This window comes from Pogoniulus pusillus, chromosome 18 (assembly GCF_015220805.1).
Source record: "Pogoniulus pusillus isolate bPogPus1 chromosome 18, bPogPus1.pri, whole genome shotgun sequence".
Classification (NCBI taxonomy): Eukaryota; Metazoa; Chordata; class Aves; order Piciformes; family Lybiidae; genus Pogoniulus; species Pogoniulus pusillus.
Genome location: NC_087281.1, coordinates 24,213,595 through 24,225,668, shown reverse-complemented (window position 1 = coordinate 24,225,668; position 12,074 = coordinate 24,213,595). Strand labels below are relative to the sequence as shown.

At 51.0% G+C, this 12,074-nt stretch overlaps 1 protein-coding gene across 1 annotated transcript; it reads left to right on the top strand.

Moving 5' to 3' along the window:
* The first annotated feature begins 5,706 nt into the window (after window positions 1-5,706).
* TCTE1 (t-complex-associated-testis-expressed 1) lies at window positions 5,707-11,968 on the top strand. Its single transcript, XM_064158825.1, has 4 exons — window positions 5,707-5,901; window positions 7,722-8,281; window positions 9,329-9,778; window positions 11,398-11,968. Exons 1-4 carry the CDS (start codon window positions 5,721-5,723, stop codon window positions 11,593-11,595), a joined length of 1,389 nt encoding a protein of 462 aa, XP_064014895.1. The 5' UTR covers window positions 5,707-5,720; the 3' UTR covers window positions 11,596-11,968.
* Window positions 11,969-12,074: the final 106 nt, after the last annotated feature.

The window sequence follows — 12,074 nt, the reverse complement described above, 5'->3', positions numbered from 1 at the left end:
TGATGGACTGAAGTAACTTGGATGGAAGAAACCTCTCTGCTTCAGGTTTCAGGTCAGAAGTGGAATGGCATTAAGAAGGGAAAAAGCATCTGCCTTGGACACGTCATATCCTGACTAACCCCAGAGCAACCGGGTTGGGTCCCATGTGAGATGGGGTACAAGTCCAGGTCCATTATGGGACAGTCTGGCACCAGCAGCAGAGGAGGGATGCCATTTTTCACAGACCTCAGTGTGAGATCCAGTGGTAGGTCATATCTGCTGGTTATTTTTCTTCCCCTCTCTTGTTTACTTCATTAACCTGAAAGACAGAGCATGTAATCCACCCACACTCTCAGGCTTTGGTGGGACTGTTTTTCTCATCCACCTCACAGGTGTTCTGTATGCTGTTAGAAAGGCCAGGGTGAGAAGACCTCTTGCATCCCACCAGCTGGCAGGCTCTGCCTGTGCCCAGCACCTGCAGGCAAGGCCTGCAGAATGTCCCACCGTGAGACCCACTCCCTTGCAGAGCCCCACAGGCAGCAGATGGGTCAGTCTCTCCCTGCCAGCACAGGCAAGGGGGCTGGAGGTAGGAGGTGGAACCAAATCCAGCCTAATTAAGGGTAGTTACCATTCATCACAGGAAGCAGTAGGAGACAAACCCCACGTTCTCCCATTCTATTAATAGCTGTCAGCAGCTGCACGGTTCCTGCCGGGACCCAGGGAGAACAGAAAGCTCTGGGAGGAGCAGCAGCACAGGGAGCATTCTGCTCCCCTGTCCCTCAGTGCTGGCTGTGCAGGGGGGTTTCCTCCTTCCAGGATGCTGTTTCTTTTCCTGCTTCCCCCAAGGCTCCAGGAGGTGCCAGCTGCTTTTAAACACCGTTTTTCAGCAAAGAGGTGCTGGGAGCCAGCCAGAGGAGGCCCTGGAGTCTCCTTGTAAGAGATGCTCCAGTCCCCTAATCACCCTCACAGCCCACCACAAGACTCTCTCCGGTCCCTATCCTTCTTTTTTCCAGCTGTCAGTATTTGTTTTCAGCATATGATTGCATCCAGGTCAACAACAGACTGGAATACTTGGACAACATTAACTCTGGGAATCAATGACTCTGGGCAGATGTAGCTGGAGTCCACTGGACCATGAAGTCTTCAAAACATGATATTTGCATTATATCAGCCATGAGGTCAGCTAAAGACTTCAGTGTTGATGGCTTGTGGAAGGCTCCACTCAGAAGCTGAGCACAACTGCAGAAGCAGCTCAGAGGTGTTATCTCTGTTGATATGACTTAGCTTGTTGTTCTGGAGTGAAACTGAATGCAGGCATGAAATCAATGCAAAAGAAAAGACTGCTCTCATTTTTGCTTTTCAAGATCTCAAAAGCCTGGATATGTGATCCCACGAATAACATGGTCACTGAGGGGACAGTGTTTGAGAAAGGCTTTGCAAGGCTTCTGACACCCCCACACTGTTAAAACGTCAGCTTGAGTCAGAGGAGGTGTCACAGTCTTCTCAGGGGCTGAGTGACAGAATCAGGCCACACCTAGAAAAGAAGCACACTGCTGCCAAATTCCAACTCTCCATCTTTGAAATGCACAAAGGGGCCCCAAAATTCTGATCCTTTTTTAAGCCCAGGCCTGTTTGTATTTATGGGTTTCTTGCTGAGCCTTTTGGGTAATCTCGGCTGCTGTTTTTACCATCTCCTCTGTGAGCAGGAGGTGCATTGTACTTGAAACTCAGCGCAGTTTCCCAACGATGCTGGCTCTCGTGGGACTTGCAGGGCCTGCCATGGCAGCTGGCACCGGTTTTGCCTATGCTGCCAGAGGCCACAGGCTGACGGCGCTCGCCACGTACCCGCTGCTGAGCGCAGCAGCATCCCGAAGGCGCCAGAGAAAGCCACGCTGCAGCCTGAAAGCAGCTTGGCAAACAGCAAAACACCCAGGCCTGAGAACCGTGAGAGAGAGGCGTGTGCCTTCAGCACAGCCTGCTCTCCCTGTGTCTCAGCGTGATGCGTGCAGCCGCTGCAGCGCCGAGAGCAGACCGGGGGGAGGCAGAAGGGCAGGCAGCAGATGGGCCAAAACGGTGCCGCTGGTGAGCTTGTCAGGTTTGTGCTCCCCTTCGGACCTGCTGGGGATCCGTCACTCAGGGGTAGCAGCACAAAACGAGGCCTTGGGGACTCATGCACCAGCTTCAGGCGCTTACAGCATCTCTTCAGCAAGGAAGGTGTCAGCAAAACACAGATTTGCAGCAAAACCCTGGGCGCAGCAGCACATTCACCACTGGAATCCTGGTGCCTAACTGTTCATGGGGCGCTGCTTGCCCATGCTACTGCGATGCCACAGCAGCTGCCACTGCAGGAGGGTACAGGACCTCTGCCAGTGTTCCCCCAGCTGCAGATGCACCCCAGAGCAGCTCCCTGGGCCACCATGGGACGCTAGGGTCGTGGCAGTGAGCTTGCACTTCCGTGCCGAAGAAGCAGGCTCCCCCCTGGCCCCGGCGCCGCAGGCCTCAGCACTGGGTTTCAGCGGCTGCAGCGGGCGCGGTGGCAGGGGACACGAGTACACATTCCACCCTCTGCCTTCCGGCGCTTTTGCCACCGCCCAGCAGCAGGCCGGGGGGCGGCCCAGGGGTGCCCCGGCAGAGGTCCCTTCCCCGCCCGCAGCCGCCGCCCCTCCCCGGCAACGGCCGCGTCCCCGGCAACCGCCGGCGGCGGAGGGCTGGACGCGCCGGGGCAGGCGGCTGAGCTGTTCGCACCCTCCGGCGCCGCAACCGCGGGCCGGGACCGCCGGCAGAGCCGGCAGAGGAAGCGCACAGGCCCGGGGAGCGAGGAGGGAGCCGCCGCGTTCCACGCCGGGGCTGTCGGCATCCCCTCCCGGTGACTTCGCGTCGCCTCGGCGGACACCTCAGCCCAGCTCCTCGGCAGCTGGCAGGTCTTAATCGAGCGGCCGGGCTAGGGAGTTGCCTTCCCTCTCGGGAACTCTGGAGAGGAGTTTCGCTGTCAGGAGGGACCACAGGGTCACACCACCAGCGTTTCAGGGAGCTGGGCGGGGGGGGCTGGCGGGGGGCAGGGTCCATTTAGCAGTGGCCTGATGTTTTCCTCACATCTGGGGGACGAGAGGCTCCTCTTCACCAGGAGCTGACAGGACAGAGCCAGCTGCGTGCGGTGGCCAGGGCTGCCGTGGGCAACCCCCAGGTCCTAAAGTGCTTTTGCGTTTCTGCCGTCCCCTTGGGCAGCGATCCTCACCTGGGGACGCTGACAGGTACCCAGGACCACGGTACTGGCCCCAGTGCTAACATTATCCTTATTCCAGATGGCTGGCTGGCCTCATTCTGCCCAAAGTCCCGCTGCAGACAAATTCCATTAAGGCTGGCGGATTGCTTATTTGGCACGTTTTTCGTTTGAACACACTTAAAGCTCGTTGGAGAGATTCAGCCCCTTGATGTGCTGCTTTCTACCGCCCTAAAGTGCACTTAGCGTCTGCCGTTCCGAGTGCACATCCCTGCAGGTGACAGTGGGACCAGCAGTGCTAGCCAGCACGCAGCATCACTTGCCAGTGTCCCCACCAGCCTGCCTGGAGCAGGGGTGGCAGCACGAAGGCCAGGACACCCGCAGAACAGCTGGCGTTTTCAGGGTGCTGCGGCAGTGCCATGGGAGCCTCCTTGGGGAGATGGCGCTCCCGTGCAAACGCGATCTTGGCTGAGGCATAAGCATCTTCCAAGCTGATTTCTCCTGCACTTACAGACTCTCCAGTAAACAGTGTTTGCAGTTGCTCCATTTCTTGGATCACTGTACTGCTGGCAGGAGGCATCAGGCAATGGTCACTGTTTTCCATGCAGCTTTTCTTTTCCCTTCTTTTTTGTTTCTAATCTCTCTGGGCTTTAGTGTGAATCAAAAGAGCAGGAATCTTTTGTTTCCAGATCAAAACAGGTTCTACTGAAGAAAGGTTGTTAGACATGCTAGGTAGCAGCAAAAGTTGACTGACTGAGTGCCTTTCTGTCAGCTTCTCTAAGGGAAAAGAAGTGTGATGTCTTTTCCTCTTTTTTTTTTTTTTTAAGTTTTAGAGTAATTTGCCTTTAACATTTACCTTTAACAGCCTGAGCTGGCTGGTAAATGGCGCAAGCTGGGAGTTTACTACACAACCCCTTTCATTGTCTATGATTTAATAAAAAGGGTGGGTGGCTGATGCTATGCAGCGTGGGTGGGAGGAGTGTGCGTTAGTGCTGTTGACTTGGCTTTTTGGTAAGGAATTATGGCACATCTGTGGTGTTTCAGTACACACTTAGCAAACTCAGCTATGGAACTGGCTTGGCATCTTAGCTCTGGCCGAGTGAGGCTCCTACAGTCAAGGTGGAAGGCATGCAGCAGTGAAGCCCTCACCCTGGTGGTAGGCTGTGCTGAGGGTGGTGGGAATGGATGCTCTATGAGGAGTGACTCAGTGTCAGACTCAGCCTCCCCCTAAGATGGTAGGCATAGGGTTGATTCAGACACCTGTGGGCTGGCTCTCACATGCCGTCAGCCTTGCTCTTGCTGGCTTCACACCAGCGCTGAACAAGGATCGTAGAGTGGTAGAGTCAGATGAGATTACTTCTTGTGGAGCTCAAGTCAAGAGAAAGCTCCTCAGTATCCTGGACACAGACACCTCAAGCTGTCTGCTTCTCCTTTGGGGTCACCTTGTGTTGGGGTTGGCCCATGGCTATGTAGTGCGTATCATCTGACCTCCCGCTGCAGGTGTACTTTGCTCAGCAAGCCTCATGCAGGGTATGGAGGGGTTACACTGTTTCTAGAGGTTCCTGGAATGCACTAATGATAACTGCCTCCTCCAAGTGCTAGAGGAACCCACAAGAAAAGGTTCTTGTAGCTGATATCTGCTTAGGCTTGGTGTGGTCTGAACAGTCTGAGCCATCCCATCAGTTAATGGATGTTTGGAAGAAGTTCAACTGGAGAGTAATTGGAAAAAGCAGAAAAAATCCTGGAATACTCTTACAGTGTATCCATCTTTAAATCATCCACCTTTAAAGAGTCATAAGAACAGCCACAGTGAATCAAACCAAGGGACAGTCTGGCCCAGTATTCCATCTCTGACAGCAGCTAGAAGCAGATGCCTTGAGAAGAGTAGAAAACCAATGCAAGGATGTGTTGCTTTTTCCTTCCAGCACTCGCTCCACCTCCAGCTGTGTCCAGCTCACACTGAGCCAGATATGGTTTCTGTGCATTGAATCATCCTCATGAGGTTTTCTTCCATGGGCTGGTCCTGGGCCCCATAATGATTCTCATCATCCACAACACCCCATGGCAAGGAATTCCCCAGTTCTACCGCAGGCTGTGTGAAGAACCACAATTTTCCTTTGCTTTAATCTCAGCCTCTTTCAGTTCTATCTATTTCTTGCACTGGAAAAGACTGTAAACAATCAATTCCTGCCCATCCTCCTCAACGGCACTCTGAATTAACACCATGCTATTATCTGCTTGTTACATGTGGTACCTGGAGACCTCTCTGTACAGGGCAGTGTGCAAAGCTAATGCTGATTAATAGTTGTTTGGCTGCAGTGTGTCCAGTCCAAGCGGAAGAGGCAGACAAAGGGCAGGGCCCACGAGCATTACAGGAGAGCACTGTGTGCAGACCTTTTTTATCACTGGTCTCTTTCTACTGCTGCCTTTTTCTTTTGCAGGCTGCTCAGCTGAAAATTGGAGTGATGGCTCTAGAGCAGTTTTCCTCTTGCTTCATCTGAAGAAGTGAGTCCTGAGCAGGATGCAGCAGCCAGTGGCTGGTGACAGGAGCACAGCCATTCCTTTCTGGTACCCATCCCAGGGCAGACTCACACCTGACTCAAACTGCACGCACCGCATCATTGAGGATCCTGAGTGGTCCCTTGCCACTGTGCCCCACCTGACAGAGCTCTGCCTCCAGCACATCGCTGACAATTTCGAAAGTAAGCAGGAGCACATTTCCCTGGGACACATGGAGAGAGACCACTGGTCTTGGGGAGCAGAGTCAACAAGGCAGACAGAGGCAGCTGAAAGGCAGTGTGGTACCCAGCCCTGCCAAAGGAACAGATGGGGAGAAACATCCCCTCAGGCAGCTAGTTAAATGAACTGTTCAGTTGCTAAGTATGTACTTGTAGGCTCTAGGGATGCCTGTAATCCTCTGGGCTGCTATCCAGGAATGACTCTGCTCTAACCTTGTCCATGTTTCTTCTTTCTACATCCTGCTGGACTCACCTCAACCATGGCCTCTGGAGTTACTGTTGTTTTCTCTTGATTCATGCACATGTTGTTGTAGCACTTGAGGATGGAGCTCCATTGTGCAGTGTACTGTACAAAGAGATGGAGAATTGCTCCCTACTTAGAGGAACTACCATCTCAGAATAAGCAATGTACTCACAATCTTAAGCCTTCTCTGGAGCTGTTGGTGGTGATGTGACAAGTTATACCCTCAGGCAGGGAATGTGCTGTTGATGCAGGTGGACTGATGAAACAGAGCAAACCAGAAAAGGCATGTTTCATCTGGGAACTGGGTGAAAGAAAGAGCCTACCTGTCTTTTTGGCTGACTCAGTGAAGTACCAGCAAAAACCAAAGGTAGATCTAAGGCTATATCCACAATGGGACTCTAAGACAGTATGGAGGAGCTCAGTGCTGCCTTACACCAGGAGCTGATGGTATTTGGGGGTCTGAGCTGGGACACTTGCAGTTCTACCAGCTTTGTCAGGTAGTCTGATGCCAAATGGATTGGACCTACATTGTGTGCACACAGAAGCAGTGTGCTCAGTGCCTCAGGCATCCTGATGCCATTACATGAGCTGTGCAGATGCATCTCGTCTAATGCTATGGCCAGCCCAGTTCTGCCCATACATGCCCCACCTCTGCTTGTGTAGTGGTACTTTGCAGAGGAGCTCACTGCAGTGCCTGCTACAGAACACTGGAGAAAAAAACTCCAGGAAGAGGCTGTGGTAAAACTCTGTGTGTCCTGAAGAAGGGAATGACACAGAAACAGAGGAAATATAAAGGTAACCCTACTTTTTGTCTCAACACAATTAATTCCTTGTCAACAACCATTCCTGGTGTGAGTGTGCACAGCTTTTCTCTGGCATTTCTTACACAAAGAACTTCCACCAGAGAGAAGCCAGCTGAGACCTGGGGTGGGCATCAGGAAAGAGGCTGAGAGGAGAAAGCTCCTGGGAAAAGAGAACCTTTATTTAAACAAGGTGGACCTAAAGGCTAAGAGTGTTACTCAGTGGGAAGGAACAATAATCAATTTAGGGTAGACAGATACCTGAGTTAGAATTAAAAGGCATGAAGACTTGAACAAAGAGCACAGAGACAGCTGTCCTCAAATATGGTCCCTCAGTGTGCTTAGAGTCCAAAGGCAGAAAGTTCAGCAAATGGCAAACCAAACTCTCCCATCACTGTAAGGCTGAATTAGCTCTCTAGGGATCAGAAGTCCTGCTCTGAATACAAACTGCATTTGAATTTGAACTGGGAGCTAAGATTCTGGCGCTGCTCACAAATACTATGGGAATAAATTCCATTATCAATTTAATTATAGAAATAAGAAATCCTACACAGAAATTTAGGAGATGAATCCAACACGTTTTTTTTTTAAACTAGGTTAGCTCCCTGCACCAGCTGCTGGCAACTGAAAAGACAGTATCAGCAGAGGGGAGGGCATGGGCTGACAGATGGAGGTCCAAGTAGCGCAAGCCATGGGTCCTAAAGCCCAGACCAACCTCTCCTTCTCTTCTTCCCCTCCAGAGAATCCTATTTTGGACTGTCTTCTGCCTGAGCACCAAAGGAAGGTGCTGGACAGGCTCTCCACTGGCCTTCCACTTGCTGTGACTGCCAACCTAGTAAGCGATGAGGACTACTGGAAGAGGCGTTGCACTGAGTGCTGGCAAGTGTGTGATATCTCCAGCTATGGCGATAGCTGGAAACGGATGTTCTTCGAACGTCACCTGGAGAGCATCCTGAAACAGTTCATCCCTAACACCACAGATCCCAACCAGGTCCAAGAGCTCATCCCTCTCTGCAAAGACTATGTGCGAAAACTTGAGGTTGATCAATTCCTACCACCAGTGCAAGTGGATCAAAAGGAGGACCTCTCTGATACTGAGAGTGATTTTGGATTTGATGAGGTCTCCATGTGTCACTATGACCTGGGAGCTCTCATTCCTGCTCTCCCTCATCTTGAAGAGCTTCATCTTACTTATGGTGTGAAGGACTGTGGCATGAACTTTGAGTGGAAGCTCTTTAACTTCACCTACCAGGACTGCTGCAACCTAGCTGCTGCGGTGAAGATGTGCCTCAACTTGAAAGTAATATATCCCAAACTGCATCTTCCCTCCTCAGTTAGACATTTGAATTGTCTGGAGGTAGAAACACAGGGACCAGTCTTGCCTGCTGGCAGCATCTTCCTTTTGCAAGCTGCAGTCCAGCAGAGTGCAGGTGTTAACTTGCTGGCTTGGTGCTGAGTATCTTGCTCTGTGTACGTCCTTGTTAGAACAGGCTGTTAGAGGGTCAGTGAGACAAACACCCACTGCCACTGAACATGTTCCCTGTGGCACAAGAGAAAGCCAAAGATTCTGTGATTCTGGGAGGGCGGTAGAGAAGAAGCCCAGCAAGAGTATTGAATATGTTTTTGTTAGTTATGCTACATAAACACATGTCAACATGTCTCAGAGGAGCAGAGACCCCCAGGAGGAGAATGGGGAAATACTCACACTTGCCTTGGAGTGATGAAGGCTTTTCTTTATGAGCACTACCACCATCTTCAGTTCTGTGGCAACTGCAGTGCAGATACCCAGCCCCCCCCAAATATCAGTGGGCATCAGAGTGCAGCCAGAGTGACCTGGCTGATTGCTCTGCCTACAGACTGGGGTGCTTTGAGAAGTGCTTGTCTGCTTGGCTTTCAAAAGAGAAATAATCTCTCGTGGGGCTACTAAAGGTGCTGCATTGCCCTGCAGAGAGAGCACTCTGGTTGCTGTCAATGTATGTGCTCGTTCAGTGTTTGACTGCGATGTGGAGTAAGATCTGCTGCTGCTCTCTGCAGACATTTGGGCAGCTTTTTCTCATTTGAATTTAGCCCCCTGAGCCAGAGATCCTGCAGAGTCAGAGGACAGGAGCAGGCATTTTCAGATGAAGAATCTCTCCCTAGGTTAGGCATGGGAAGTCAGTGGCATGCCCTGCCTGCTGGAAGTGTCTGCCCACGGTAAAATTAACTAGTTTAGCCTAGCTAAAGGTGCCTGAAGTGAAGGGAGGTGAATCCTGGCTAGTAAACCACAGGGTTAACTCACTTGAGGTCTTGTACAAAGCTCAGTCCAAAGCACTGACTGTTTTAGTGTCCCTGTCCTTTATCCCCACAGGTTTTCAAGCTGACACAGAGCAAAGTTGATGACAGCAAGACCAAATTGCTGGTCCATAACTTGCTGGATCATCCCTGCTTGGTAGAGCTGAACTTGTCCCACAACCTCATCGGGGACAAGGGGGCACAAGCTGTTGCCAAACTGATCAACCACAGCAGATTAGAGACCCTCGATCTGTGCAATAACCAAATCCATCCCCTGGGGGCTCAGGCTCTTGCTCAAGCCCTGGCTGAGAACTCTACCCTGACCTCCCTGAACCTGCGCCTCAACTATGTGGAAGACAAAGGTGCGCAGGCGATTGGCCACGCCCTGCTGACCAACACCACTCTGAAGTCCATTCATCTGGGAAGTAATAACCTGTCAGAGCCAACCGCTACACTCTTCTCCCAGGTCCTGGTTCAGAACACGACCCTGACAACTATCAACTTCTCATGCAACCCCCTGGGGCTGGTAAGAAAAACTCCTCCTCCCTGCAGTTTGTGAGCCTGTGTGGTAGTCTTGCACAGCAGATGCTGAACCTGCTCTGCCTCGAAGCTGCAGAGGCAAACACCATCTATCACTTTGCAATCCCACTGCAACAGCAATCAGATGTAAGCAAGGAAGGGACTCTGGGACTCTAGCAGACAGCAAGGAGAGTGTCTCATATCTCATTTGCTACATCTAGCTCTGTTCATGGAGCTGAATCTGGCTTCCAGGATTTGGGCAGAGAGGGGGTTTAGCCTCAGGAAATCAAAACCCAAGGAGTATGTCTGGGAAAAATCACAGGTGCTTTACACTTGTGGGAGTAGTTAACAGTGGCATGAGATAAGGGCCATAAGCATATCCTCCACGCCTTAGGTCTGCTGTGCCATCTGCCACCTAGCAGCACACAGATAGTGTCACCCTTCCCAGGCTCTCTGCCATCCGTCATGCACTCAGAGGAGACTGCTAGAAAACTGGCTTGCTTGTGCAGCCCCCTTAACTCACCCTGCAGCTCTGAAGGGGTGTGGTAGGTCAAAAGTGTCACATCTGACTGCATATAAGTGGCTCCCAAACCACAGGCTTACACTTTACAGACAGGAGCACCCACAGACCTTAATACATCCCTAAAAGCTGCAGAGTGCAACGTGCCCACAAACCAGACTGCTTCTCTTCTGTGATTAAAAAGGGCTTTAGAAATCTGAAACTAGACAGCCAAATACAATCATGCTGGCTTTTAAACTTTCTGTGCTGCCTCCATTTTTCTCACTGTCACAATAAAGAGGCAGCAAGACCAGCTGTCTCTGCTGGCAGGAATATTGGCATCAATACATTTGCCAAGGGATTTAAAAAGACTTGATGGCAGAAAACCTTTTGTAAGTTCTGAGTTTTATGATCCTGGACATGGAAAATAATTTGAGTTTAATGATACAAGGGGACAAAGGTTGGAAAGAACAGAATGATTTTTGCTCAGTAAATAATAACCTCTGCTTAGAATCTTCCTGCTGATGAGCTCTCCCCATTTGTGAAGCTCCCTGGAAGCCCAACAAGAGGACTCTTGATATTATCTTCATGGAAATGAAGGTCTTTGCTAGATATGCATCAAATTCAGGCTGGACTTGAGCTGTGAGAGACGGTCCCCTAGGAAAGCCAACCCAGCCTGGGAGATGGCATCCAGGCGGGAGACTGCCAGCACTGAGGCTCTTTCCACTAATGAGACAAGGCACAGAGCACTAATCACACTGCCATTTGTCCCCAGCCAGCAGAGATCTGGAGACCAAGGGGCAGGGGAGAGCAGAGACTCCTCTCAAGTTATCATCTCCAGCCATGCTATTAACCAGCCTGATCTTGAGGACTCCTGACATGGCACCCAGAGGGAGTCATTAGCATGTGTCATATCACTGAGTGCTGCACAAGCTCCTGCTTCCTCCCTGAGTACTTCTTCTGTGAGCAACATTTCGGTCGCGGGTGAAAGACCTTGTCCCTTTTGGCACCATCTCATAGGCTTCCAACCACCAGCAGCAGAAGCTGCCCTGAGGAGGAGGGAAAGGGAGCAATACACTTTGCTTTTAGATCTCCTCCTTTAACTGCTTCTCCTCACCTGTTTGCAGGATGGTGGGAAGCAGCTGCTCAAAGGGCTGGCAGATAACAAGGCTTTGACCGAGTTCGACCTCCGCATGGCAGAGGTGGGCCAGGAGACCGAGTACCTCATTCACCAAATTGTGTGGGCCAACTGGGAAGCAGCAAGGCTGAGGTCTATGCAGCACCCTGTCACCAAACCCCTCCGAAGAAAACTCTCCAGAGAGTAATGAGCTTTGAACCATCCAAATGGTCTATTTCAGCCCTAGCCCTGGGGGTGAGGCAGCCCCTTTAGACGTTTTGCTGAGAAGGACACGTATACAGGGAATGATGTTTCGACTTCCTCAGCAGCTTTTTCTGGCTGCTACCCTGCTCAGGGATACATCTGTTTTTATAGCAAAATCTGTCTGGAGTCTCAGATATGGGTGTTAAAAAGTTAAAGAAGCAAACAAAAAATCCAATAAATGCTCTCTCCACCACAGTTGCCTGCTTTGGGTCACTATGCCTTCAACCAAGGTTAGGCTGTTTTGCAACAGGTGAGTTCTTTACAACCATATGCTTACCTTAACAAGTAGTGCTTGCTTACCTTAATTAGCAGTGCTCTTCTGTATGAACATGGCAAAAAATATGTTTCACATATTTCCAAACTAGAGAGGTCCCTGCAGGACTGCAGGCTTGAACACAGAACAGCAGCCTGGAGCTTGGAGGA

What these genes read in the sequence shown, in the direction of transcription:
- TCTE1 (XM_064158825.1), top strand. Translation starts at nt 5,721, where the DNA reads ATGCAGCAGCCAGTGGCTGGTGACAGGAGCACAGCCATTCCTTTCTGG. An exon ending in CATCGCTGACAATTTCGAAA is followed by an intron (nt 5,902 to 7,721) that starts GTAAGCAGGAGC and finishes CTTCCCCTCCAG; the next exon opens with AGAATCCTATTTTGGACTGT. An exon ending in AGATGTGCCTCAACTTGAAA is followed by an intron (nt 8,282 to 9,328) that starts GTAATATATCCC and finishes TTATCCCCACAG; the next exon opens with GTTTTCAAGCTGACACAGAG.